The following is a 27,967-nucleotide window of genomic DNA, read 5'->3' as shown; positions in this document are numbered from 1 at the left end:
CAGTGTCCAGACACGTTAAATTTTATTAAAAATTAAGAGATTGAAGCAAGAGCAAAGTATGATGATGCCCAGCATCTTACTTGTATAGTATCATTGTCCAGGAACCAGCAAACACAGGTAACCACGATGCCATACCTGAACCATACATCTGTACATACATTATGGTAAAATGTATTTCAGTGAATATATACAACACACACACACAGAAAAAAAAAAGAAGAAGAAGAAGGCAGAGAACAGAATAGAAAACAAGTACATTTAAGGGATGTTAGAGAGTCATACACAAGCTGGAAAAGTGCTGCAGTTTCAAATAGAAATACACCCCGTGTTTTAATAGCAATAGGAGAGTAAGAGAGCACTTTAGTCATGGATGCTGCCTGTGAGTGGTTCTTCTTAGATCAGGAAAAGGATTAAAGTATTCCTCTCTATTCTGAGTTCTTTTTAGGAAGCTATTTTTCAGGGAGATGGGACGGTGGAATTCTGTAGGGTTTTTTGGTGTTGTTTCTTTTTCTAAATCTTAAATACTTTTTCCCTTCTGTGAAAATACTTAAAGAATGCAGAAAAGCATTAAAATATATTTTTATAAGATAAATTCATTAGCTCATTGGGTTACATAGTCATTGAAGTGCAAGTATATTTTTCCACTGAGCAAAGAATGAGATTTTTCTGTTCACACTTCTGGCATAGCAGCAGTTTTCCACAACTTTTTTTTAGTAAGTTCTGAATATAAGTAGGCAGCTTGCATGGAACAGAAGCTGGGTGAGCTTCAATGACAGTCAATTCTCTGCTTAATGCTTACAAGTGGTGGAGAAAGGAGGGGTAGACATATACTAAGGAAGACTCTGAGGTTTCCTTCACATATCAACATTTCAACACATTTGTTTGTGCCCACAGCACACGTGTACAGGTTTCTTCTGCAAAACTGACTCGTGCCTCCAAGGAATGGACTAGGGGAGCAAGGAGAGAATACTCTATTGCTGAATACAAAACATAGGTGTTTACAAAAGCACCAGGCTTGTATGTCTCATTTATGCAAGGCTGTAAATTCCAGCAGTGATGGCTGTGAATATTTCTGTACACTTCAAGCATCAAATTTTCATTAACCTGGATTTTTGTCAGTTTCTAAATATAAAACCTTCTCACTGAAATTTCTGCTGAGTTACCAAATGGATCAGTACACAAAATATGCATTATATATGTAAGAAATTATGTTAAGTTACATCTTAAAAGAAAATACAGTTCAGGGTTGTTCCCAGAATATAGCAGTAATTTGAAGTATATATTTCAACTCTAACATTTCAAGATATTTCAACTTCAAGAGCCTTACAGCGATGATAATTTAAGGCATAGTATGATCAAAATTATTTTTCTATAGTAATACATTTGTGTAAGAGAATTAAATATACACTTACTCTGAAGATCCTTCATATCATCACAATATTAACCCTGAAACAATTCTCCTCCCCACTAAGATGAGGCTTACTGTTTAACAAATAAAACTCCTAAGTATTTAAAATTACCTCCAGGAAAAAAAGATGACACTAAAACCTGCAGTCTTTGATGCAAACAACCCTGGCAGCGTGACGACTACAGCACATGGCAAAGGTGGAATGTACCTAAAATGTTTATAAATGCTATGAAATTAACATCTCTTCCAAAGCTTCATTTTCTTTGATGAAACAAATTCTGATCACAAAAGCACTTGAAAAGAAATGAGTGAGTAGTACTTACTTAATGTAACTATGACTCTTGCTCATTACACATTTTGCTACAATCCTTTCTATGCTCTTATAGGCTTTGAATCTTCTGCCTCTGGAAAACACACTATGAAACCAATTTGCAACTGAAGACAAAAAAGTAATTTCAAAGTCATTCTCTCACATTACATTTCAGTAAAGCCAAAGTCTTAATCCTTATTTTTTTTAATAACACTCCCAAAGGAAGTCCTAGCAGAAGATTCAGGGCACATATAGTCTATTTAAAAACATCTTTGACACTTCAATGTAAACTATTCACTGGAAAAGTCTGTGTGCTGCAGACAGCACACCCCACTTCTACAGACACCCAAGTCCACCCCAGCTTTACAAGCTCAAGTTAGCAGTTAATAACTTCAGGCAAATGGAATTCCTACAGCATTAAACAGCATCAGAGCACTTGGATACTTACAGAGGAACAGCTGAGATATCTTCTTTGTTAATTTCTGTATGTAGCATTCTAGCCTGTTACTGCCTCACCAAGGGACTGAAGCAGAGCTCCTAAAAGGGCGGGGGGGAACCTGGCCCATGCTGGTTCATGGCACAATCCTATCCACTGCAACAGGGCCAAACTATCAGACCATAACCAGCTGTGATTCTGCACCAGGTCACTCCTGCTTAAGCAGCATCACCCTTCTTCCAGGTAAATAACTTGCTTGCTTCTAACTGCACTCTAAAAAAAAAAAAAAAAAGGCACCAGTTTAAAGCAGTATACAATTCACACAGTGTCAGCTTTGAAACTGGCACTGTCCTACTTCAGTCCTTAACAGAAAGTAAAAGCAAACCCCTAAAATTGTCTAGGAAAAAGTTTCCAAAAGCTGCACCCCGGTGACTTACAAGTAAACTTCTGAAGTAGATTTTATTACAAAATGAAGAGTCCATTTATTACAAAATGAACTGTCCACTCCTGACAGTTACCAAGTGCTCAGTGCTTCCTATTGCAGCCAGCCGTGAAGCTTCAGAAACCTTCAGAGCACAACCAAAGTGGCGTAATCATAAAAGTCCCTGAAATCAGAAGGGAGGAGAGGAAAAAGGGTAGGAAGACAGCAAGCAATTCTTCAACCTTTGCAACATCACTTTGAAAAGAGTAACGTATGACAACGTAAAAAATATTGTGGCAAATAGAGCTCAATGCATTTCACTTGTACTGAACACTGCTGATCTCTTACTACAAAGCCATAGCAGAAAGGAATATTCTGCATACTCTACACAGAAACTTTGGCTCTAGTGGATGTTTCAACATCTGTATGGCCATCAAAACATTTCTGAAGGGAGCAAAGGAAGCAAGCTACTTCTAGAAACAGGGAACAACAATAGATTTTATTTCCTCCCAAAATTTTTAATGATATTTAATTATTAAACTTTAGTTAAATGATGATGCCTAAAAGGACAATGTTACTTCTCAACTGGTGCCCACAGTCACAACTGGTGCCTGCCCCAAGTTCCAACAGTGTTAATTTCTGTAAGACCACTTGAAAAGTAAAGAAATACCAATTCCCTGAATGGAAAGTAAATAAAGCACAGAAGAAAACAACAGTGGAGATGCCTCCCAACTACAGTGACACATTCTTGCTCTCCTAGCCCCTGACATCACATACTGGCCTACTTCTGCCCCACTGGAGTTTCAGGAATAGCAACAAAGAAGATCTTGTCCCATTTAGTCCTGCACTGTACTCCCTGGGGATTAAAGCACACTGGTTTCGATGGACAAAGCTGAGAGCACAAACCACCCAAAAATCAAAGTGCACAGTCATATAAACAATGAAGTTACAAAGCTTACAGGGTCAAAACAAAAGCTTGTACTAGCAAACAAGTAAAGACTCATCATCACTTGTACTGATTTCAGAGAGGGGAGCAGAGGACTCTAACATTGGCACTTCCACAGAATGGCAACAAGCCGCATGAATACCCAAAGGCTCCTCCCGATGAGAGTTAGGGCAACACCGGTTTTGTCCATCCACCTGGATATGAACATTTAAGGGGCTATCTGAATAAGCAGACTCCCACTTTTTTAAGGGTAACCTACATGGCTCTTCACTCGGTGGATGACTTCTACTTAAATTACTGCCCTCAGGGACAGTCCTCCTGGATGCTGACCCTCCACGGATCGTTTCTGTGACACTTTCAGACAAAGGATCTCTGAAAGACTTTCCTGAATCCACTTTACTGGGTTGCTTGAGCTCACTGCCTGAGGTCTCAGCACCTACAGATTTATCAGCGTGTCCAGACTCAGGATCTGCTTGTGCAGCAGTGCATGTGTTCTCCACGACATTCGAAGGCAATGGCTCTGTGGTTTCAGTCTCTGGCTGCAAGGTGCTACATCCAGCTTCTTGCAGGTCAGTGGCATGGGCGTCTGCCTCTAAACTAGGTCCTTCAGGTGAAGGCAGAGGACTCCTAATAGTCCCATCAGCAGGATTGATGATTCCATCACCTAACGTTGTCTGCGAAGCACGGGCAGGTGTCAGGAGCGGGATCTGTCCTCTCACCCGAGGTCTGTGGAAGAGTCTGTTCCAGAGTCGGCCAAGGCGCCGCCGAGACGAGCTTCGTCGTGACGAGTGACGTCTCATCTGCCTCCTCATGGCTGTTCGGATGTTCTGCAGCACGGAGGCCTGTCACACAGATGTAACCAATTTAGCACACACCCAAAAGACTTCTCTCATAGCTCATTCACTAAGATCTCCCTTTTAAGAGAATTCTCCTCATTAAATTTGTATTTTCTATTGAACTGTTAAGAATGTCAAAGCCAGCTCTGTCTCTACCAAAACATTCTCCGTTAGAATGTCTCCTTAAAGAGTTTAATCTCTTCTTGTTTGCCCAGCAAGGTGCTCCACACTTGCTATCTGATAGCCACCAAAGAACAGGCTACAGACCACCAAGTCCTCTGTCATCAGTAATAGCAGAGGATCCTCAAAACCGGGTAACAGAGGAGAAAGGCAAATACATAGTACTGCTGCACCTGAGTAACGAGCTATGAGTGCTTTATCACACCTGGAACTGCATCACAGTGGGATAATTTTAACAGTTTGTGAGAGACTTTTGAGAACTCAACAGTAAAACATCAGTATGACTTAATGGCTTCCCAGTGTAATGTATTGGTAAATAAAAATTAATTCTAGAATCTCCCAAAAATACTGCTAGAGACCTACTTTCTTATCACCTCAGACATTCACAGTGTCAGCTTGGAAAGCCTTTTTTTTTTTAGTTTTACTTTCTCTATCTCTGTTCATTCTGTCTTGACATACAGCAAAACAGCATGTGTTTTTCTCACTGCTGTTCCCTAGCAAACAGATTTAATCTGTTCAAAGCTACCCACAGCACCAAGATACATGACTACGATTCTGCAGCTCTAAGTAAAACATATATATTTCAGTAAGAGCATTTCCATACAGTTAAGCACAGGTTCTTTGCTACTGACAGAACACAGTTCCAGATCAGTTCTAACTTATAGCAGTCTAGCTGCTACCAGGTTCATCAGCACTCATGTCACCATACTTGTGATGCATTGTACACAGGGAAGTCTTCGACTGGGGGGATCAGTCCTTGTGCAATCAGCTGCCCATAGGAAGGTGGCGCTTCCCGCCGCACAAATTCTGCCTCAAGTCGTGTCATCTGGGTCTCAAACGCTCTGGGAACAGAACCACAGTGGAAAAAAACAGAAGAGAAATTGCAGTCAGTTTGTCCTGCCTCCTCTCACCTTAACGCACAGAGCGCAGAAGGCTTCAAACTAGCAGCAAAAAGGCAAATCTTTACCTGGGCCCTGTGAAAAACCTTATCAGGATGCTAAAATTAACAAAAGGAACAATAGTAACAGTGAATCAAATCAGCAAACCCCGTCTCAGTTTGGACTCTGTAGTAACTGAATGTTTTCCAACAGGCAACTTACGCCAATAAAGGTGTTAATTTGTTCTGCTTATTTTTGGAAAATACAGCATGAAGCACTGCAACAAGCACACACCATGGCAGGCCCTACAGCTGTCCTGCCGGAACCAAGGCACAGGGCTTCCCAGCGCAGCGTGTCAGCTTTTTTCCAGCTCCTTCAGAGTTGATCAGGAGAAAACATAAAGCACACTGTGCTCAAAACACAAATGTCAGCAGCATGACACAAAGCTGGTGCACATGACAACAGACAGGCACCAGGAAGTCCCTTCTGACTCTCTCCAAAAGGGCACAACCACAGTTGCACAATCGTACAACGCACAGGCAAAGAAAGGAAATTTCTCAAAACAGTTTTGGTATTTGTTAGATTCAGTTCTGCTAGGCTATGCAATAGATGTGTATTTCCCACAGATCATAGAAGAGTTCACGTTTCCCCTACATCTGAAAATCCTGACTACTCTTCTCTAAGCCCAGTGCAGTGGGTACTACTTAACAAATTTCACAGCATGGTCTGAATTCTTTGGTTAACAATTTACTTTTTTTCTCCTTTAAGCAAAGAAATATGCAGTTATTAACAAATCATAAAACCAAGATGTTTTTATGTACCTGTATTCTCTAGTCCTCAGAGAATATAATTTAAATGCACAACCCAGGGCTATCACCAGCAGCAGGCCACACACAAGACTCCCGATCAGAGCAGCTGTGATGACCTTCCTGGGAACGATCACCAAGCAGTTATGTTCATCACTTCCATCCTGGCAGTCTTCTTGGCCATCACAGCGCCAAGTCTCAAAGATACACAGATTTGTGCCACAATGGAAGTTTCCTGGCTGGCAAGTAAAGCAGTTTTTTTCATCCGAGCCATCTGGGCAGTTCTTTTGGTTATTACAGCGGTCAAGTATTGAGTAGCAAAGCCCACTATTTCCTTCACATGGATACTCATTCTTCTGGCAAGCTGGACAGTTCTCCTCATCCTTGCCATTTGGACAGTGCCACCAGCCATCACAATGTTGCTTATCCGTGAAACACTCCTCATCACTTCCACAGGGGTGTTCCCAAGGAAGACAATAGCCTTTCACCTGGTAGGTTGCATTGAACCCATGGCCAGTGCTCTTTGAGCGAGCATGATATGAGACCGTGAGCTGGCCCTTTGATGACTCCACACTCACCGGATGCCTATTGTTGTGAAACGAAAATGTTTGCAGTAATTTATCACCTCTCTCTTCAATGCCATCATACACCTTTACGTAGTCATTGTAGCCTAACTGCAAATCAAGCTGCAACAGAACATGTCGATTATCTTGTGTATCCACATACCATGTGCAACGAAGGTCTGATTTGCTGTGATCAGCACGGAATAAGTCTGGGGAAGCAAAAGATCCATAAAAGTTACCCAGCTTTTTGCCACAAGAAAGATCAGGACAATTATCTTCATCTGAACCATCACTGCAGTCTTTAACTGAATTACACCTCAGCTCGTTCATCAAGCACTTGGTGGAGCGGGCTACACTGCACTGGAATGTTCCTGAGGGACAGATGCTGGATGGAGGCTCTGTTGGAGGGACAGTGCAGTTTCTCTCATCTGAGTTATCTCCACACTCATCCATGGAATTACATTTCCAAGTACTGGGAATACACTTTCCATTTGCACAGTGGAATTCATCCGACTGGCATGCAGCCTGACCGATCTTTCCTGTGAAAGAGGACAAGCCAAAAAAAAGTCAGTATCAAAACTTTTGTAACCATCCAATGTCACATTTTAATGCCTACCCTCTCTGCGTGGGTAGGTCAAGCCTGTATACTTCAAGAAAACTGGTAAGAAGCCAACTGGAAAAAGTATCAGTGTTACCACACTAACCCTTTAACAACCAAGACTGGCCCCAAGTCTCTCATCAACAAATAATACTCCTGTCTTCAAGTTTATTACTAGAGAGTGTAAGCAAAGCCAACAAAATTGTAAGGTTTTACCTCTAATATAAGAAAGGCGAAATCCCTGAGACTGTCCTGAGCTTGATGCATCTGAGTGAAAAAATATCCAAACGTGATCCCTCGCAGAGATGAAAGATGGAGGTATGGAAGATCCACACACTTTGTACTCCTCTCTCTTGGAAGATGGGCCAATCATCAACCAATCTACTGTACATTTCTGAGATTCTTCCAAATCAAAGTTCTTAAAACTGTTAGGAACAAAAGAAAACACAAGGAACAAAAGATATTTATCTGGAACAGACAAACAGTGAAAAAACAGAATGCAGCAGTTGAGTTTCTGTACAAGCAGTGCTGACATAAAGAGATTACATTCAAGATAATGAAACATCTCCAGTATCTTGAGTACACATAAACATAGCACTCAAATTCTCCCAATTTGGAAAAGCATCCATCTCACTGGCATAAACAGCATGCCAAGTAGCTCCAAAAGCTGAAAGAATGCACCTCTTATTCAGAGCCCGTAAGCAAAACTACTTCCTAAAACACAGATCTGAGTAGAAGAAAAAATAGCAAAAAACATTACATGGAAGCATAATTATTTCAACAATCTTTTCTGACTTTAGAAGCTATTAAAAGATGGCATGAGATTGGAAACTATTCTATCAGAATAAGAACAATAGCAAGCAATACAAAGAACCCTAAGGGGACAAAGAAGCAAGACAAAAATCAATTTTTCAAGCTGGGGATAAACAGGGAGAGGACAAGACAAGATGAGAACAGCAAGGAAGGAAACGGAACATAAAAATCTCTCTAACTGTATGATTTTTTAGTTCAAAGAATAACACATTCCCTTTCTGAGAATGCAAATGCAGAGCAAATGAGCCTATAACCTTTCACCATCAAATATCCAGCTCACGTGCCAACCCAGGGACATTGGCTATTCCATAGCATCTTACCCAGCGCAAAGAGGTGTTCCAACAGTTTGTTGAGCACTGAACACAACCAAATACTCCCTAACCTGGAGCTCAGGAACCACAATGGGTGTTTGTACTCACTCTGGTGAAACAGGTTGCATTTGCATTCAGTAATCTGCAGTAACAACAGCTTTGCACTGAGAAGCACTACTCATTGTCAAAGAGCACACTGTTAAGGACACTTAGAACTGTATTGTGTTCTTCTTTCACATACCTCAGCTATGCACAACTAACTTGGTAACAGTCTGTGCATACTCCACACAAACACCTGAACAGGAAAGTCAGAGAGACTGAAAAGCTGCTATGAAATAGGAACCTCCTTCCACAAAGGGCTTCTCAAGAAACACAGAGGAAGAACTACTCGAAAAAGATAAATGGAAGATAATTTTCTGACACCATGGTGTATTTACAAAAGGCTGTGAAAGCCTGCCAGATCTTGCCCTTTGAAGGTGAAAGGGAAAGAGCAGCAACTTTGTAAACCAGCCAATTCATTTTACAGGCCGTTCAAGCCCACACACATCCCAGAGTTCTGCCAAATGCACTGACTTGAAAGATTTTTTTGCAGAGTTTTCATGAAGAGAATGAAAAATAAGAGAGCCCTGAAAATGTTGAATTAAATGGAAATTAGAACATGTTCAGCAACTCGGACACAAATATGCCCCTCCTCTTATCTAACTCTTTATCTCCTATTACGCTCCACGTATCATTCCAGCTAGGAAGAAATCTTGCACAGTATCCGGTTCTTTGCTATGTAAGCAATCTCATCAAGCCTTAGAAAACAGCCTATTTTGCAAGGGAGTCTTAAGTGAATCTGAAGTCAGAATAAAAAACTTAAGTATTCAACCATGCAAAGAACTTCTGTTCCATGCGTTCTACAAAAACTTCTCAATGACCAAGCGTACAAAGAGGCACTACAGCGCAAAAAGGAGTTCCATGAAGCAGCTATGAAACTGCCAGCACCCACATAAAGTCTGTTGAGAGAGATCTGAGACAGCACTACTGAGCTACCACATTGGTTTCACTTTCTTTTTCTTAGCTACCAGACACCAAGAAGAGTTTCTATCACCTACTTGGAAACTTATTTGTAGGGTTTTCTTGTCACAAAGAATTTTTATGGTAATCATTGGAAATAGCTATTTGCCCAACAATATTTGTAACAGAAGGGAACAGTCACTAAATCAAGTAGTAGAAGCTCAGAATTTGAGTGTGGAGGAGGGGGAAATAACCAGAAAAACCCATGCTTGTGTGAAACAAATGAGATCATTTACTACAGCTTTTAACTCACTTCTATGGGGATTTTAGATATACCAAGAACAATCTTACAGAGCTGAGCAATTCGTCCTCCTACCCTGCCAGCTCCCAGCACTGCAGCCAAGTCTCAAAGCTCACTCATTTTCCCCACTGCACTCATGCTTGGTTTACAAACTCTTCTGCAAATGAGCAAGCTACTCTGTATTTGTAGATAATTAGCAATAATTACCTCTGTTTACACATTCAGAATGTTATATTGTGTGCTGCTAATAAGGAGCGAGGAAGAGATGAGAATGAAGAAGAAACTTTAGTCTCACCTTTTAAAGCAGAAACATACAGATTTTCCTGAGTACTGGCTGTGGGTCTGAGATTCAGAGCAGAATCCCACACTTCTCCATCCAGAAATGCAAGCGTTAGGCACAAAGTCATCCAAGTACATGAGTGGTGAGGCAGGATATACACGAAAGAAGGTAACACGTTTAACAGCCTCCCTGAGAATACCACCACACAATGCCTCAGCACAATGCACGAGCTACCAAAGCAACTGCCTCACTATTCAGAAAAGGGAGATAAGACCACTGTCAAGAACAAACTCCCTGTTTTCTGAGAAGCAAGAAGCACCTCAACCACATGCTGGTGCCTGAAAGTTTGAAATATCACTGAATAAACACAATTTCTCTGAAATATAAGTGTTCTAGTTTTGATGTGAAGTTTTATGTACAGTAAATGCCATAGTAATTATAAAATTTCTTCAGAGGGCAAGAGCAGAGTCAAAACAATTACATTCTATTCCATGCAGAATATAATTCAAACCAATTTAGCATTTAATTAAGGCATTGTTACTCTATAACAACTCTCTGCAAGCACCCTTTTACATTACATTGTTGTCAATGGAAGCAAATTTTGTCCCATCTAAACTGATGGTGATTTCACTTAGGACCAAAAATATCACCTATTTCAATGGACTGTCAGTCAATCTCACATGAAAAAACTCACAACAAAAAACGAAACAACACATCTACATACGCATGTATAAATACAGAAAACTGGTTTTCACTTTACAATCCATTTGCAACAAGGTTTTGTGCAAGAAGCTTCTGCCACGTTGATCTGACACTGAATAGCCTACTGATTTATTTTACCTAGGAGTTCTGAATAGTGCATTCAACCTCTGCTACTTCACTTCTTTCATCATCTGTAATTAGATCTAGCGTTGCTGTTGTAGTCTTCTGAAGAATAATTTAATCCTGCTACCCACAAAATAGAGCACTGGGACATTTACTCGTTCACTTGAACTTCCTCAAACTGGAATACAAATTTTTGTGCCAAAAGGATCAGCCCAGCAGTGGAGTGATTGATGGTATAGAGAGTGTAGGTAAGGGAGAACATCCCTGCTGCTGCTAATTCCTTTTAAAATAATAATAATAGTAATGGCATACAAAAGTACAATAATAGTCTATCAGACATTGGGAGCATTCATATCCCAAGCATCAGAACAATTCAATGGGAACGGACAAATGTGGCACAGTCTGTCTTTACGGAATACTGCAGAAATAGGTAACATCACCTCGTTTTTCTTTAAAGGTATGTTATTGGAAACAGGTTACCTCCCACACTGAGCAGGACTCTGGGAACTTGCAGGCAATTACAGGACAGGTTGTGATCAGATGTAGCCTGTAACGTTACTCAAATGAAGCAACAGCAACCTACAACAATATTCACCTACTAACTGTTACATATTTGTAAATTCCTGGATAGAACTTCACTAAACCAACTTACCATAAACACTCATTTACACTCTGTAATTAAGGAAAAAAAACAGACTACCTGCAAAACTAATCCTTAACAGAGATTTTTGGCACCTATACCAGAAAGAGCAATAGCAACTAGAAAAAAAAAGCACTTGTATAAATAATGTGGGGAATTCCTTACAACCCTCTACGTAATTTAAACACAAGCAAATACAGATTAAAGCTGGGAAAAGCATTCTTAACTGTAAAAAGATAAACATGGGATGATCCTGAGTATGAACAAGAACGGCTAAATGCTCGAGACCCAGCAGATGTAAAACCTGAATGAAAGAAAGAATGTTAAAAATGTCCAACTTGGCCCTCTAAAGTCATTAAGTTTGGAGAACAAATATTATGGGTAAATTAGTAGAGCACGGTCCCAAAATAAATCAGAGCGGCCAATTAAGCAAGAAAAGTTACTTCTATTTGCCAGCCTCTCACAGCAAGCGCAGACTGCTAACAACTGATGACTTAATTGGCTCATTAAAAACTTCTGTTTACCCACTGAAGCACAAGGACCTGGAAGTCAGGAAAGCTCTATTCTGTTCCCCACTTCCAAGCACCAACCCTGCAACCTCAGGCAGGAGACATGGCTGGTTTTTCAAAAGCACAAGAAACTTTATTAAATACATGTCTATTCTGAGTTTTTCCAATTAATGTCAAAGTCTGAGTCACTGAGTTCAGCAAATACAGTACCAAATGGTCCCTTGAATTTGTCACATAAATACATACCGGCAAGTCTTGACACAAACACACCTCAGCCTTACTCAGAATCTCAATCTCAGTTGGCACCTCAACACTTTTTTCCCCAAACCAATGACAGAAATCACTGAAGTGAAAGCCAGTGAAGCCTCCTTGAATAATACAAAACTTGAGAAGATCACCAAGTAAATAATTTCTCAACACTTGTATCTTGAATTCTGAGCATGGGGAACATTTTACTCTCAGTCTCATCAATTCCTATAATAAAATGCAGTTATTTATACTGTCCCCACATCAGGGCTAATTGCAACAATCAGATAACAGCAACTGATAAAGAATCTTTATCTCTTCCTCACATTAGTGGAAACAAACAACTACAGCCTGTTAAGGATGGTGCAAAAAAGCAGCTAAAGGGTATGACATCTCTCTGATCTTACAGGACTTATACGTTGTCTTCTAAGAAAATAAGACCTAAACAGAGAGAAATTCAGACAAAAAAAAGTTTCCAAAACAATAACTCATGGACTGATTATCTGAATATCAAGTGACACAACATAATCATGGAAAACAGAGGCTACACACGTGTTGTGTTCCCAGGTCTCAACAGCACGATTCTATCAGAAACACAAACTTGAACAAAAGGATGGAAATGTGCATAACTAATAAGCAAGAAATACATACTTTCCATCCTAGCAAAGATTCTCCCAAGGATTTCTAAAAATAAACCATAGAGCAAACCTGTAGGTGTGGAAATGTGAGCATATGAAGATAATCAACACAAACATGAAAGGTAGATATCAAAACTAAGCTTCTAAAGGACACATCTACAGGAGACATGTCACATCCATGTGTAGATCTGAGTACTGTTCTATTAAAGGCTGCTGAATAATGAGTTTATTAAAAAAATGACCACCAGCTGCACGTTTTAGAAATCAAAACCACTTTCAGTTGCAATTTTATCCCTCAGTGACTCCTGCTGTATCCCAAATATGCTACTTATATAACATTGCTGTCGTACCATCAATGAGAATCCAAGATCAAGGCAAATGCCTTCAGTATGACATAACACAAAGGAGGTGGTGTTCTTTGTTTTGTTTTCTAAACCTGTTAAAAACTAGACCTCATTCCAAGAATTATTCTTTATTTTCCTAGGAATATTTTCCACGCCCTGTCAGCACACTGCTAGGACAAGAAGCATACTTCACTGTTAAAAGGAAAAAAAGTTTTTATTTGAACCCTGTTTTCCAATTTCCTAGGCTGGCATGACATGGGCAAAGTCAGCTGCTGCTTTTACATCTTTGGCACTAAGAGGGCTACAGTCTTCTAAAAAAAATCCTCAGATGCTGTAACATTTTGCATTTCCTACATTGTAGTGAATCATTCCAAGGACATTTATAGTCAGAAACGTAGCACTACAACACGTCTGCTACCCACAAGGCAAACTACTCCCTAGGATGTAAACACACAGCTCCCATTGTTCACATGTGCAGATGAAGGCAGGATATGGCTTTGTATCCAGTGACAGAAAACAAACCCATTAGAAAGAAATCTTTCAAAACTATTGCTAATGCACACATTCAAGCTGTGTACACATTATTACTGGCTTCCTCATGCCACTTTCCTTCAATTCTTTACCCTCTATTACATTCATACTTGCTAAAGAGAATCCTAATTCTAACCAGGAGCTCTAAGACATTTTCAGAGCATAAACGGCAGTGCTATTCTCCAGAGCCAAGTCCTGCGTCTCATTTATACACTTTCCCAGAGCTTCCAACAATCTCTGCTTTGAAACAAATTCTGCAAGTCCAATACAATTTAATAGGGTTGAAAAGCATGTTTCTATTTATAGTGCTCAAATATAGTGCTCAAATGTTGGCAGGTATCTACTTCCTTACTTTTGATGAGTAGATCCTATTTTGAATTAGGGATAGTGGAGCCCTCCTATTATTCCATCTGTGGCAGATTTGTTTTTAATTGCTGAGCATCTGCAGCTGAAGAGGTTTGCAGTCCTTTTAAGCAGCTGAGCAAAGAATGAGCAGATGGTGTCAAATACAACAGTACTAAAAAACCAAACAAAAAACCTTTCCCAGGTTTGCTTTTTTCTTTTTTTAAATAAGCAGTTCTTGGTTTGAGGATACTACAATTATTCAAGAGAAATTAATCAAATTTACACTAAGCTGATATTATAGGCTAAAAATCCTTAATAAACCATTTGTAACATATGCTAGTCTTTTCTGAGCAGTATTATTACCTGAAATTGTACAACAAATGCTAATTATTATTTAATTCTGTTAGAAATAAAAGTTAGACAAAAAAGCATTTGTCTTTTAGTTAGCAAGCGTCAACAAGAAATGATAATCTTCATCTGTTAATTAAGTATAGCATCATTTCAGGACATTACAGACAAAGCCACTTTTGCTCCAAGAAACCTAAGTATCCTACTGAGGCTTCTCCAGGTTCTGTATCATTTATCTATTCCTCCTTATAGGCAATACTGAGAAAGGAAACATTTTAATTTGAGTAAATATATCCCTGCTTCCCACCTCATCATCTACCAGAGGTAGATGCAATCTCACAGGTAGCATGAAGACAAAAATGTTAACAGACTACAAATGACTTGCATATATCAACATGGATGTCAGAAATAACCTGCAGAAACAAGATAGCAGAACACTTCTAAAATGCAGGTGGCCCAACCTGCAACCCATGCTTCAGTATGAGCAAGTTTACTGTCCATCCCTTCAACCACTTGGTAGCTCTGGCAAACAGTTCAGTATTGTTACATCAGATCAAAACATACAGCTTCATTTCAGTAAAGCAACCAATTATCTCCAGAGAATATCACAAACCATACCTAATTGTTATCATGTCTCCACGATCTCCTTGAATGTACCAGCTGCAGTTTACTGCTGGAGGATAGTTTCGTGGCCAGGAAGGACTATAGATGACACCCCGTCTCTCTGTGTGCTGCTCGAGTTCTCCACTGCAAGCAACTGTTAATAAGAGGGAAAAAAATATTATTGTTAATGCTTTGCCTAATCAACAACTCCCATTAGCTACAAGAGCCTTCATCAATTTCTGGGGATTGCAGACAAATGAGAGTCAACAGTTTCATCCTTATTGCTTTCTTCCCTGCCCAGTTTTTAATTAAGGCACCCACTTGAACTGTAGGTAAGCATAACCTGCATTTCAATGCAGGATCAATCAATAACCCTGTATGAATTTACCGAAGGCTACAATCAATATCACTGCACAGATCTGCAAGAGAGGATGTAACGCAGAAATCCTCCTTACCAGCTGCCCAAAGCCTGGCTGTGACACTCACCAACTGGAGAAGATCCTTATTCAGTGCAAAGTACCTAGAAGCCCATTTTGCTTTAACCTGTTCCTGGATACGTCCCTTCTCCTAACCGAATGACAGACCTGAACAGTGTCATGGTTAAACCAACAAAAGACGACAAAAAGTTAACTGGACTTTGATGTCAAATGTTTTCACTGAAAATTCCTGAGTACTTTAAATTCCTCCTGAACTCTCACAGATAGAAATTTTCCAGAAAGGGAAAGCTCGGTATTTTCAAAGCCTTTTCAGATCCTCCTATGGAAAGCTGCAGGCCAATCAAAGCTGCATCAAATACTTATAATTTGTAATTAAGCAATTCTAAAATGGAAGTGAACTGCTCCAAGGACAAGTGGGAAAGCTGTGCTGCTGGGAAGATGTGCTCTCAGCAGACAACGAGAGAGGAAATTCTCTGTAATGCAAGAGCTATTCTGAACACTCTCCAAATATATATTTAAAACTATTTCTAAATCAGATGACGACTATCTGAAGCATGACTTCTGGATTACAGCTAAACATTCCCATTTTTGACACATTTCATTTCTCCCAGCTTATAATGAAGGGGGGAAAAAACAAAAAAGGATGTCTACACTTTAAGGTAAGCATACACCGATACACATCACAGACTTGCAGCACTGCTTACATCCAGGCACAGATGCATCATTTTGGGTTCAGAGCCAGGACAGCCCCAGCCGCACAGGGATGGCTGAGGCGCCCACAGAGCCACACGGATGCAGGCACTACAGGGCTGCCCTCAGAGCCCGGCCTGCAGCATCCCCTGGAAAGCTGGGGCTGGTGCTCGCCCATTTGCCCACAGCAAGCACTTCTCAGGTGAGAGCCACAGGAATACAAAGCACAGGGGGAGCAACTTACCTGAGGTAAAACAGAAAGAGCCCTTATTTTCACCCTCCAACCAGGGCGTTCCACTGAAACACATGTACACAATTCCTACTAGTTTCACGGAGCACAAAAACTTCCCAAACACATACACACAAGTAAACATCTGTTTTCCAAGCAAATATTTTGCAGTGAAGTGGTTATAAAAATAGAAGAAAACCCTTGTTAGCACATTTCCAAAAACAGAGAGACTCTACACTGGCACTGACAAAATACAGAGCTGCAGTTGCAGAAACAAGAAAGCAAATGTAAGACCCACAGGACCTGTCAGCTCAGGCTCTCAACACGTTTCATTACACACACCAAAGCAGACTACCCAGGCCTTGTGATGCGCCCCCACACACACCTATCACTGCACAAACACACCACAGCAGCAAGGGAGGACACAGAGCAAGCAGCAGAGCAAGAGGAACTGGGAAGTTCGTGTCCTATTGCCAAGTTGTTGAAACTTCTCAATGGGAAAGAAACAATGTGCACACAGAACAAACACAGCACGCAACACTATCCAGAGGCTTCCTGTAGAGCCTCGCAAACATTTCTGTTCCCCTTGTACCAGCCTTTGCTCTGGATTAATATCCTGCATTGACAATAAATGCACCAGCACAGAGAGCAAATCCAGCTCTTACACAAAGCTGATTAGAGCTCATACTCTGAGAAGGTCCCAGTGACACGCTGCTGACTCCCTGCAAGCACCTTCACTCACATTCATGACTGCAGTTCAGCAGAGAATTTCCCCAATGCTTTCCTCTGAGCTCTAGGAAGTATCTGTAAAGACCTGACCAAAGGCTATGTGACACACCCCTGATTTCTGAAGTAATGTCACTAGCAGGTTTTCTTTTGCAGCAATACAGTTTCGTAAGTCGTAGCAGTGAACCGGACGCAACGTGCCAAGTTTCTTGGTGAGAAACACATTTCCTTATTAACACTGCACATCTGCTACAAACATGGGACAAGGAACAAGAACAGATGAAAGAAAAAGATTTTCCATTTTAACAGAATGATGGTAGCTGTGAAAAATCTAAGGATATGAGCGACACAAGGGCTGTGCTGGCACTAAATGCTACTTAGGGCAGCCCAATTGGCTGTGGCCATTGTTTCTCAATACCTTGCAGCAGCTCTACATTCTTGCCACAAAACAAGCATTTCAGACTCACCTTATTCAGAATTAAAAGGAGAATTCTTTCACTCTTACAAGGACTGCTCAACTAACAGGCCGTCAACCTTCTTAACATTGACAAAACATATGTACAGTATTTTAAGGGTATGTGCATAGACCCCGAGCCCGCTGGGGAAAACTGGGACACAAACACCCAACTCCTACCTCGTCTACGCAAACCTCACCTCAATTGCCAGGTGCTTCAGACACCCTTCATTTCTTGTCAGTGCTCATTACTATGGCACTTGCAATTGACCAACAGGTCTCCTTCCTAACAATTGTCTCTGACCCTTCCCCTGTGCACTGACTGCTGCGTAGCAGACAAGGTGAAGTCTTCAAGCACTGCTTCTGAGCAGCTGTTCTTTCACCTGCAAAAATGATAACTTCATTTTGAAAGAAAAACCCACACTAAACAGAAAAAACCACAAGGGCACACTGCCAGACTGCTGGGGTTTAAGTGCCAACAAAGGAGCCTCAATTCCCTTCCTAGTTCCAGTGTGAATTTTGCAGAACCACAGAACTACGTGCAGTGCTGTGTTACTAAGCTGGGCTTCAGCACAACACCGAGGATCAACCTTAAGGAAATACAAGCCTTCTCAAATTGCCAAAACATCCTAAAGGAAAAGGGAAGTCTCTAAATAGCAAGGCATGCTGCTGGGTGATGGAGGTCTTATAAGCAACAATGCACAAGAAGAGTGGCGATAACTTTTCTGCAACAACTGTTTGTGTTTTTACACACAAACATAGAAGCAAAGTGAAAACTCCATTTACAAAACACCCAACATGGCTTACATTTTCCACATTCTGGGTGCTTTTTCATTAAAAATCAATGCCTGGACAAGCAAACCAACCCAACAAAATCTTACTGAGGTGATTTTTTTTTAATAAATTCTGAAGATAAACAATAATTAATCTCTTATATATTAAAAAAAAAAGAACATTTCAATGTCATAAGAGGTTTGAGTTTAGAATTTTCATCAAGAAGGCTGAGGGAGCTGTGTTGTCCAGCCTGGAGCAGAGAAGGCTGCAAGGAGACCACACTGCAGCCTTCCAGTATTCAAAAGGGGATTATAAACAGGAAGGGAATCAACTTTTTGCTTGGGTAGACAGTGATAGGAAAAGGGGCAAGGGTTTTAAGCTCAAGGAGGGAAGGTTTAGATTGGATGTCAGGGGGAAGTTCTTCACAGAGAGTAGTGAGGTGCTGGAACAGGCTGCCCAGAGAGGCTGTAGATGACCCATCCCTGGAGCTGTTCAAGATCAGGTAGGATGGGGCCTTGGGCAACCTGGTCTAGTACCAGAACTGGAGCTTGGTGGCCCTGCCTGTGGCAGAGGGGTTGGGACTTGGTGATCCTTGGGGTCCCTTCCAACCCAAACCATTCTATGATCCCACGATAAGATGAAAAATCTTAATGAGGCTCTTTCACTAATAATAAAATGGATTTCTTATACTGCAAACAGCAGTAAATTCCTCCTGCCAGTTAAATATGCCACTAATTCTTCCTACTAAAAACTTCCAAGGAATTTTCCAAAATGTTACACAGAAGGTACTACTCTTATTTTTTGCAAGAGCAACTACAACAGATACCAAGCTCCACCAGAGAACAGCACTGTTTGTTTGGGGGTTACTAAGCTGTGCAGGAATAAATAGGATGAGAGCAGAGTCACCATCCCTGGAGGCATTCAAGAAAAGGATAGATGTGGCATGGATGGACATGGGTTAGTGGACATGGGGGATGGACTGCTGGTTGGACTAAATGATTGTGGTCTTTTCCAACATCAGTGGCTCCATTCTATGAATTTTTTAGATTACCTCAGCAGAAGATCAACGCTGCATCTTTGCACCCTTCTGTGTTGCCCTGGGGCCTGCCCCAGCCACAGAGGGTACATCTCAACCGTCTGCTCCAGACTAAGAGAAGCCACAAGGAGCTTTCTCTCAAAACTTAATGTTTAGTAAAATATGCCTCCTTAACAGCTACCTCAGGGCTGGCAGGAGACCAGGGAGGGCTCTCTCCCCCAGTTCTCTAACTGCTCCCTCAGGGAGTGCTTGCACACACTGCATAGCACAGATCCCTTACACCTGCAGCCTGAAGGCTCCCACTCATTTTATCCATCCCACAGCCAGTTGCTGCCCCCCCAGCACCAGCACACACACAGCTCGCTGACCTGGCAGAACCTGAGCACTCTGCAAGACCAAGAAGCAGAACCTGCTCACCTCAGGCAGGGGAAGAGCACACAGTGGGAGGACTTTTCCCTTTCAGCAGAGACAGCTTTGATGGCTTGAAGTGTTGTATGAACACAGACGAGACGGTGGTTCGACCTGTGTTCTCCAGAAATCTTTATTTATGCCATTGCGAGCTCTCTGAAGAGAAACCCCACTACACCTTTTTGTAAAGATATGTCCCTCATAGATGCTTTGACAGGACACGTTTGGGACAGCAAATGCCCCTCTCCACTTTTATTAGGGCTGCTAAGGAACACCTCCTGCAAGAGGGTTCCCAACAGTTATCTGCCTTGCAACAGCACTACCCTCACCTGTTTATCTTCCAGCACACGGGAAGAGAAGTAAGATATGAACTGCATTATGGCAATGACCTCCTATGATCATTTTTCACACTGCTCCAGTTACAACGTCAGCAATCAGAGTAACTCAAAGCTGTATCACAACAAGAAATCATGAAGGCTACAGTACTGTAAGGTTTACCGCATACTCGAAAGAATAGAAGTGAAATGTCACAACCCCGTTTCTAGCAAAAAGACAGCATTAGAAAGCAGCAGAGCCAACAAGAAGTGTTACATACTTCAGGCTGAGGTAGTAGTACCAATCTAGCCTAGCCACTGTGTAATTACTCAAGTTATACTCTGTAAACTTAAATACCATACAGCCAGGGGATGCCAAACTCCATCAGAAGCTAAGAACAATCCTGTCAGAACAGATCAACACAGAAATCATATTCTGGACTTTTTCTAATAGAAGAATGGAAATATAGTACTGCAAACAACACGCACCCTATGCGGTGCATCCAAGCTGCCCTAAAATAAGCTTAAGAAAGTCATCTAATCATACAATTACTATCCTTTCCCAATTTAAATCTTCTCTCAAAACTCCATGTTGGTTTGAACACTCAGACTCCCACATTAATCAAGCCACTGCCTTAGAATTATTGTTGTGTTTTCTCATTTCCTTTTCTCCTGCTTCCCATATTTGGTTATTACGTTCTAATTTAAGTTGTAACCTCCTTAGGCTTAAAGTATGCCTACCAACGTGACGGTGGATTGAAAGGCACAAGAGGACCCTTATCACTAAGAGGACTCTGATTGTGCTGTGCCAGTAACATCAGTAAGCCACAGTACTACTATAGAGAAGGAAATTACACTAAGTGCCAGGACTCTGATTGAATTTCCACTCTAAGACTCACAAGATGTTCTTAGCATTCTGGTTTTAGCTCCTCTGGGAATGGGCCTCTGCCCCCAGCTTGATGTTCCCAGGCACGTTTCCTAAACACAGATTTTCCCCCAAACATATCAGCACATACTGTGACCTTAGCCTCAAGCTTAAGATTTTTTTTCCAGCACAGCAACACTGATGGAGTCCAATAACCATTCCAGAAAGATTTAAAAGCTCTAAGCTTCCTAAAATGTCACTGCTACCCCTTCTCTAACAAAGGTCATACTGCTTTGCTTAAACAAGTCTTCAAACAGCAAAAGAACAGTAACAACTTCAAAACAACAATTAATATAAATAAGAAAAGTACATCTTACCTAATGAGGTAACAGCACTTTCTATTTTCCCAGTCAGAAAGAGATTCACTGTAAAGACAAAAAGAAAAAACGTTACCATAGGTTCCAGAGGCACAGGGAGACAGTTCATAGTCTGTCATTTCTAAGTGTTTGCAGCCATGTTTATATAAAGGTATTACAGTCTTCCAACAAGAATTCTGCTAATCTACACTGAGAATTCACATGAATCAACTCTCATCTTTCAACAAACAATATTAGTTCAGCATCAGTCAAATATGCTACCAAGAGAAACAACGAGTCCATCTATTCAGTTGTCCTTTGTGGGATTATTTTTTCTTTTTTTAATTGGGGAAGACAGAAAAACAATCACACTGAAACATCCCTAATCACAGCTAGTCACTTCAACAGCTCAAATTTTGTAAAATAATTAATAAGATTATCTTAAAATACATCCTCTCTGAATAAAGCAGTTTGTTCCTCTCAGGTAAAAGTCACCTTGAAAATAAGTGGCAAAAGCAAACATAGTTAACTTGGCTAATCAACAGCAATGAAGTTTTCAAAAAGGTCTATTAGTGAAATCAAAGCAAGATGAGACGGTGCTTGCAGCTCACATCTGACTTCCAGGCCAGTCTTTAGATGCTCCCCACTTTCTCAGAAGTCTCCTCTCAGAGAATACACCATTAGAATGATCTGACAAGAGAGGCCATCACCAACATTTTTCCCTGTGCTGTTGTTACTGCAGAGCTCAGTGCTAGCACACACTGCCACTGGAGTTTCCTCACATATTCTTCAAGGCCCTTTTCTAGCAATTACACTGCATTTCACTAACTGCTCTCATCTTAGCAGTGTTCTGTAACCTACAGAGACAGCTTACTAATAACATGACAAACACTAAAGCAAATCAGAAAGGTTTAAAAGGTTACCAACACTTAATTCACAACACCCCAGCCAGGCACCCCGTTGGCTTTATTTTGCATGTGTTAAATCCAAAATCTTTCTACAGCCAATCTGCAGCGTTTAGAAAAAAAACATCATTAAAAATGAACAATGGAAGAGGAACTGTCTGTGTTCCCAGCAGTGACTGGAAGCCACTGACAATTAGCACTATTTCTGTCTCAGGACGGCATGTTGATCATGGGCCCCATTGTCTTGGCACTGTCCAAACATCACAGGACAACAGGCCTGGCTCCAACCACCTTCTGGCCTGACAGACCAGCACAAGGGAAGGAAGCTGCGGGACAGTGCAAGGGAAGGAGGGCAGCTGAGTAACAGCTGTGGCTTCAGAAGAAACAGGCTCGAGCTACACATTTGCACTCAAAAGCATTAATACTATGTTCAGAGGATGTTAATAGTGCTGATTTTATTACATAATTAATGCACAACAGCATTTATTACACGACCAGGCCAAGGCGCTGTGTAACCGCTCTGTGTGTCAGGAAGCACATCACACCGTGCTGGGGGCAGCTCCACACCTGAGCTGCACGACAGGTCCTGGCCCACAGTAACGTGGTGACACGAAGTTCCCCCGTGTGGCATTAAGCACTGCTGTTCCTGTAACCATAGCAATTCAGTCACACAGACTGAGAAGACATCAGCCAGCAATTAAGTCACAAATGTGACAGATGTTACGAACATTAAAATATTTTGCTCCTAAGTATGTGAATGTACTCCGTCTAACAATAGTTAGGCAGAGTACCAACCAGGTTACCAACCAGGCTCTGTCACTGCCTTTCTGCACATGTCCTGCCTGAGTTTTCCCAACGTGACAGACCATGAGCTCCAAGGAGAGGTTCCCAAGAGGGGCCCTACAGAAGGAACTTGCAGCATGTCAGGGCTTGAGGGAAGAAGCAGCACTCTCAGAGCTCCCTGCTGGGGGCAGCTCATCCAGCAGCTGAGTGGAGCCAGGAGGAAAGTGACAGGCAGCTCCATACACCTGACCAACACACCTCTACCTACACAAACACCCACTGGCTGGCACTGCAGGTCTCTCTCATTTCCGAGTTCCTTCGCACCAAGCATTCAGCAGTCAGGAACACTTCTTCAGAACTGCCTCATGCTTTCCTCAACCCAGTCCCTCACTGCTCCCCACTCCCACCAGGCCCTCAGATCAGAGCACTGCAGCCAGCCCTGATGCACTCCCAGGAGAGACACCAGCACTGCTATCCTGGTTACTCCTCCACCTGACAACTTTCTGTATTCTCCAGAATTTCTAAGGAGTGAGGAACGAAACAGCCTCATGGAAGAACAGCTGCCACAAAGCAGCTCCACGCTGCAGCTCACAGCTGAACTCATACAGCCACAGTCAGCAGCAGTGTGTCTACAGAGACACCAAACCCCACAAACAGCCCCAGGAGAACAAAAAGTAAAAGCAGAGAAGGGCTGGAGAAGCGAGAAACAGGAACTGAAAGCAACAACAGACAGAAAGGACAGGCAGGCAGGAAGTAACAATAACAGCTAAAGCACAGTGCTCTTGGGGGGTCTCTGCAGCACAACACCTGATAAGCTTCCCCCCTCCCCTGCTTGTCAGCTTTCACTGCTGTGCAAGGGACAGGCACGAAGCACTGCAGAGATCTACCAAACTTCCAACCTCACATCACCTCCAGAGAAGGACAAGAAGTGCTCCCGCTTGGACTCTGGAACTCACGTGATCTTCATCAGTGATGGTATTAGTCACATTTAGAACAACTGTGCTATTTTTATTAAATAACAGAAGTTTTAGCAAAGCTCTGAGCAGGCTCCAAGAAAAATAAATAGCTAGAACTTGTATTTTAGACTCAGGAGTCCAGCAGGCTCAGCCCTCGTGCTGCACACACTTCTGGCACCTCTTTATGTCTCTGCAATACAGCAATACGTCTAAGCAATAAGCAGTGGCAGCAGGCAGAGATGTTTCAGCTGTTCTAAAGCTTACGGGGCTTTCTGCATTGTATTTCTTAGTTAACACAGAGATGTTTAGTCACCGGAGCAGTCTTTAACTTTCCACACTTTCCTGGACAAGCGCTGACATTAAAAAGAACTTCTACAGAAAAAGAATGAGCAGAGTGGCCACAGACACCCACTTCTGACCATTTATGTAACTGATGCTGCCTATCACTTGGCATTACTGAACACAAACTCACTTTATCAGCAAGCAGCAGAGGGTTTCACACAGCTCCGCGGGCTGTACGTTTATCAGACAGCAGTCAGAGCCCTCGGAACACTTGGGATCGGCCCAGCATAGGCCCCCGGCGCAGGCACGGGCCGGTAACCCCAACCGCCGGGCCGCGCACCCGGGCCCTGCCGCCGGCTGCGGGCACAGGGCAACAGAAAACCCCAACGAAAAGCGCCTTCCCCCAGAAAAAGGGCTGCCCGCGGGCGGCCGGCAACGCGTCTCCGTGCTGCCACAGCCCGGCACCTGCCGCGGGAGGAGAGCGGAGCATCGGGGGACGCGTTCCCCCCCCCGGCGGCTCACAGCGGCGACGGGCGGCGTTGCGGTTCAACTCCGCGGGGGCATCGCCGCCGTCCAAACTTTTTTTTTAAAAAGCTCTGCCCAGGGTCACCGCGTTGGACCCAACCCAGGAGCAAGACGCGTGATCCCGACGGAACGCGGCTCGGCCCGCACAGCCCCGCCGACCCGGGTCCCCCCTAAGCGCCCGCAACGCAGCCCCGCGCCCGCCGTGCCGCGGAGGCCTCCGCAGGTGCCCGCAGCCCGGCCCCGTGCCCGGACGTGCCCCGCGGGGAGCGGCCGCCGGCACTCACCCAGGCAGATGGCGGTGAGCGGCACCAGCGCGCCCTGCCGGAGCTCCGCGGCCGCCGCCTTCTCCATGGCGGGTCGCCGCCACCTGCCCTTCGGCAAAGGGGGGAAGCGCTCGCTTCTACGCCCGCCCGCCGGCCGCCGCAGCCCGGGCAGCCGACGGCGGGGCGGCCGCCTCCCGCCGCAGCCCCATGGCCGGGCCCGCGCTCGCCGCTCCGGGGCAGGTGGAGGAAGACGGAGCGCAGCGCCGCCGCTCCGCCGCCGCCTCCCCACGTGACAGCCCCGCCGCGCGGCTGCGGCGCTCGGGCCGGAGGACGAAGGGAGCGCCGCCCCGCTCCGCTCCGCTCCGCGCACACCTGGGCGCCGCCGGCAGGCGGAGCGCGGCCCGCGGCGGAAGGGAAGGCAAGGGCCGGGCCCTCCCGCGCGGCGCCGGGCGGGCGGCTTCCTGTCAGGCGCGGGGCGCTCCGCTCCCGCCTCGGCCCGCTCCGCCGCGCGGCCATCGCGAACCCCGGGCCCCGCAGCGCCCCTCCGCCGGGCCGGGCTGCGAGGAGCCCGCGGGCCGTGGCGGGAGGCCGCGCCCAACGCCGCCTCGGCCCTCCGACCCCCCCTGCCGGGGGAAGCCGCCCCGCGGTCCCCGGCGGAGCTCCCCCTGAGGATGGGGCCCGGGGGCCGCAGCTGGGGCGTGAGAAAGCGGTGCCGGATTTGCTTCCGCCGCGGTTCGCCAAAGGGAACGCCGTACGGCTTTTAAACGGGGCGGGGGGCGGCAGTGGCCGCAGCCGTGCCCGGGGAGCTCCCCCGGAGCGCCGCATGCCGCTGCTCGCAGCTCCCCTGGCGGGACGGCGGCATCCCCCGGCCGATGGGCACAGGCGGTCGCAGTGCGGGGCTGCTCACGACGCGGCACCGCTAAGCACTGTGAGCGCTGTGCGGTGCCACGGGACAAAGCCACCGCTGAGGTTTACACCGAGCAGCAATAGAACAAAGTTAGCCGGGAACTTGGTGAGATAAACATAAAAATAACAAAAGATGGAATAACTTCGTTCTGGTGAAGACTTCCTGCACTGTACCAACTCCACACGAAACATTCCTCGCCCTTCCCTTGTTCCTCAAGTCCCTCGCTAACAGATCCTCGCTCCACAAAGCTTCTCCCCCAGACGCACAACTCGGGGCTCAGCCGTGCGCCCACACCTCACTGGCAGCACCATCCCCGCCCTGCTCCCACGAGGGCCCTGCCGCCTGGCACCGCCTCACCTGTCAGGGCAAGGTGAAGCCCTGCAGTGGGGTCACTGCACTCGCAGTGAGATTTCCCTACGTGCTTTAAAAAATGGCCTACAGCCACAGAATGTAAAGATGGCACAAGAGACAGCAGACGTGTCTGCGGGGATACCGTCTGCAGCAGAGACTCTCCGATCAATATTAAATACCGATAGGTATGGATAGACAACATCACAGACCAATCAATAACATCCACTGTTGTACTCAGTTTCTCACTACAAGAATGCATTTTCTAAGTGAAACTCATCCTTAGGGGCTGCCCGTTCAACGTTAAGGCCTACCTGAATTGGTGGTGCCTGCGGGAGCCTCCGGCAGTGCAGGAGCCATAGGGTCACAGCAGCACTGATGCAAGTACGTGGCCACCTCTGGCCCAGCCTGAGCCGCAGGCGCCCGCGGGCCGTGGCAGCAGGTATCTCAGAAGCACAGCAGGTATCTCAGAAGCACAGCAGGTATCTCAGAAGCACAGCAGGCTGAGGAGGAACACAAAAAGCAGCAGCCATTGTGAGAGGGAGCAGGACACGGACAGAGCAGAGCACGCGCTGCCAGTGAACATTTCAGGTATTTGTTGCTGTGTGAGCCTCACCTAGGGCAACAGCTGCACAAACCTAAACATCTGGTGATGGGATTAAAAGAGGAGAGAAAAGCGTATTTAATTTGCCTGGGGTGCCATACAGTTTAAAATTATTAATTAGAACTCTGGTTTTCATTTGCCCGTAAGCTCATGAGTGCGATTTTAAACACATATCTCAGTTGAACAAATACTTTCAAACGTGCCTACAATAAAACCACTCCACAGAGCTACTCTCATGGCACTGTATCGTGCTTAAAATTAATCCACTCAGCAGAAAGTTTGGGCCAGGGAAAGAAAGAAAAAGAGCAAATTAAAAAATGGGAAAGGAAACACCAGATAAGGAAGAGAAGGAAGGCGGCGGTGGATGGGAAATCACCGGGCCAGACAGAAACTACTCCGGGGCATTGGTGGTGACAGCTCCGTCCTGGAGTCTGGGAAGTGCATCGCGTTGGCTGCAGAGAGCACATTAAAGTCAAAGCACGGACTCAGGTTCCCTTCTGCTGATTCTTATTTGATAGTGAAAAACTGTGGCAGAGTGGTGAAGGAGAGGGCTGAGGGCTTAATGCCTGAAAGCACCGAGTTCACCAAAGGACGTCACTCGGCACACTGAGATATTGCTTTAGACCTTTTTATTTCAACAATATAAAGTGTGGCTGCAGCAATATCTCGGGGGTTCAGCTGATCCTTATCCTCGCTGAGCTACAGACTCGTGCTTTATCTCAGCAGCTCTTTGATGGAATTATTGTAATTGTAATTCACGTTTGTCTATCACTCTGGATCTTAATGGATGTCTAATGGATGACTGGCCCGAGGATCAATAGTACCACGTCTTGTCTACTTGGGATGAGAGAACTGAATGTTAAAACAAATACGCCTACTATGCTAAAGATGCAGAAATAATAAGCGGATCAATGCAAACCAGGTTTGTTGGGAGGTGAGAAGGCCCCGCACGCAGCATGGGAGGACCTGTGGCCCTTCTGCCCGCTCACC

General features: G+C 44.1%; 1 protein-coding gene across 2 annotated transcripts; it reads right to left on the bottom strand.

Moving 5' to 3' along the window:
- Positions 1–5: 5 nt before the first annotated feature.
- LRP3 (LDL receptor related protein 3) lies at positions 6–25,368 on the bottom strand. Of its 2 annotated transcripts, none has more exons than XM_015292474.4 (7): positions 25,140–25,368; positions 21,426–21,473; positions 15,131–15,269; positions 7,599–7,807; positions 6,237–7,323; positions 5,247–5,379; positions 6–4,363 (listed from the first exon to the last, which is right to left on the bottom strand). In XM_015292474.4, exons 1-7 carry the CDS (start codon positions 25,204–25,206, stop codon positions 3,557–3,559), a joined length of 2,490 nt encoding a protein of 829 aa, XP_015147960.1. In that variant the 5' UTR covers positions 25,207–25,368; the 3' UTR covers positions 6–3,556. The 2 variants fall into 2 exon arrangements, with proteins under 2 accessions (XP_015147960.1, XP_040563226.1); XM_040707292.2 differs by having other exon boundaries at positions 5,247–5,391; positions 24,521–25,234.
- Positions 25,369–27,967: the final 2,599 nt, after the last annotated feature.

This window comes from Gallus gallus, chromosome 11, assembly GCF_016699485.2.
Source record: "Gallus gallus isolate bGalGal1 chromosome 11, bGalGal1.mat.broiler.GRCg7b, whole genome shotgun sequence".
Classification (NCBI taxonomy): domain Eukaryota; kingdom Metazoa; phylum Chordata; class Aves; order Galliformes; family Phasianidae; genus Gallus; species Gallus gallus.
The sequence above is the reverse complement of the archived record's forward strand: the minus strand, read 5'-3'. Positions and strand labels throughout refer to the sequence as shown.